This window comes from Oryx dammah, unplaced genomic scaffold, assembly GCF_014754425.2.
Source record: "Oryx dammah isolate SB20612 unplaced genomic scaffold, SCBI_Odam_1.1 HiC_scaffold_7374, whole genome shotgun sequence".
In the NCBI taxonomy this organism is placed as follows: domain Eukaryota; kingdom Metazoa; phylum Chordata; class Mammalia; order Artiodactyla; family Bovidae; genus Oryx; species Oryx dammah.
In genome coordinates, this window is record NW_024077059.1 from 1 (window position 1) to 1659 (window position 1659).

The 1659-nt window shown below is 37.9% G+C and overlaps 1 protein-coding gene across 1 annotated transcript; it reads right to left on the minus strand.

The window, feature by feature from the left end:
* Positions 1–6: 6 nt before the first annotated feature.
* LOC120860069 (interferon beta-2-like) lies at positions 7–1653 on the minus strand. The gene has a single exon (XM_040235908.1). It carries the CDS (start codon positions 1568–1570, stop codon positions 1178–1180), a length of 393 nt encoding a protein of 130 aa, XP_040091842.1. The 5' UTR covers positions 1571–1653; the 3' UTR covers positions 7–1177.
* Between the last annotated feature and the right edge of the window lie 6 nt (positions 1654–1659).

A 1659-nucleotide genomic window follows, 5' to 3' on the forward strand; every position in this document is an offset into this window, starting at 1 on the left:
TCAGGGACCAAAGAAGTGTGCGCCCCTGGAATGCTCTGGAATTTTCATGGTCTTTCAAGGATTCGGTCTTGAAATGGGGGAGTAAGTGTTAAATAGCTGAAAACTAGGAATATTTTTAAAAGCACAGCACTTTATTTGTTTGAATTAATTTTATATTGAATTATATACTTATTTTAAAAGAAATATCTCACGTTTCCAATTGTATAATGTTTATAGAAGGCATTTTAAATATTAAGCATCGAATATTAAAAAATATTTTTATATAACAGTAGCATTTTATTAAACTTTATTTAAACTATATTTTCTGTGTACTAAAACAAGTATTTAATATCGTTTTACTTTTCTATCTTTCACGGATGTAAACAATATTTTCAAGATGACTTTTCTCTTATTTTTAATTGAGTGAATTAGCATGTTTGACAATTTCTAATGACCTCCAAGACAGTCTTAAGTAATTTTCAACTCAGGTTCCTGAAACCTCTTTATGGGGACTACGTTGTTGGAAATAAGGGTTGGAGTGTACAAGCAACTGAGGACATTTAGAAAGTCAGAATTTTTCATTTACTTTACTAAGAATTTTATAAGTAGAGTAAAATTTCCCCAAATTTTATTGGTTTAAAGAAGACTTACTTTGTAAGACTCTCAAATATAAGGTGGCGTACAGTTTACCCCAATGGAATAAAAAAAGAAAACAGAAAAAAACCCTCACATCATATAGAGGGGCCCTCGGGCATGAGCTATATGGTACATTTAAAGAAGTGAACAAGACAAGAGCACGTAGACTGTATGGATACATGGAGAGCATGCATATAACTCGGACATTCCACACAGCTGCCTTGTATTTTAAATTCCTCAAAGGCAGGGCCCAGAAACTCTACTACTCTGCAGGCTTGTTTTGCAATTAATGCCTCCACGGTGCTCTGCAATTTTTAATGTATTGTCACATAAATCAAGTTGACATTGAAACTGCCACGCTGACTTTTGTTTCATAAATAATTTATTTCTCATATAAAAGTTTAAATAAATAAATAATGCATAAATCAATTTAAAAATAGGTTAGTCTTTGTCCATTGAAATCCAGTGCATTGCATGGTCAGTTACTTCAAAAGCCTCTGCTGCTGAAGAGTCTCACCTCAAAGTCACATTGTCCCTTCCCAGAGCCACAGGTGGGAGATGTTCAGTCACGGAGGTAACCTGTTAATCTCTTTAGGAAAGAAAAGTTCCTGAGTATCTGTACTTGCACGACTGTCCAGGCACACCTGTTGTACTCCTTGGACTTCAGGTACTGCCCGAGGTTGAAGTAGTATTTCTGCAGGTGAAGAACGGTCGTGTCTCCCATAGTGGAGTTTTGCTTCTGCATTATTTCCTTCAGGATTGGCTCCAGACGATTCATCTGCCCATAGAGTTCCTCAAGGAGGTGCTCAATGATGGCGTCAGACCAGCCAGTGCTGGAGAAGTCTCTGGTGAGAATGTTGAAGATCTGCTGGAGCATCTCATACATGACCAATATGGCTTCTTCCTTCCGGAACTGCTGTGCTTGCTTCATCTCCTCAGGGACCTGGAAGTTCATCCTAAACTCGAGGCAATGTTGAGGAGTTGAAGGTAACTGCCACAGGAGGTTCTGGCACACCTCAAGGCTCCGCCCTTGTTGGAATCGAA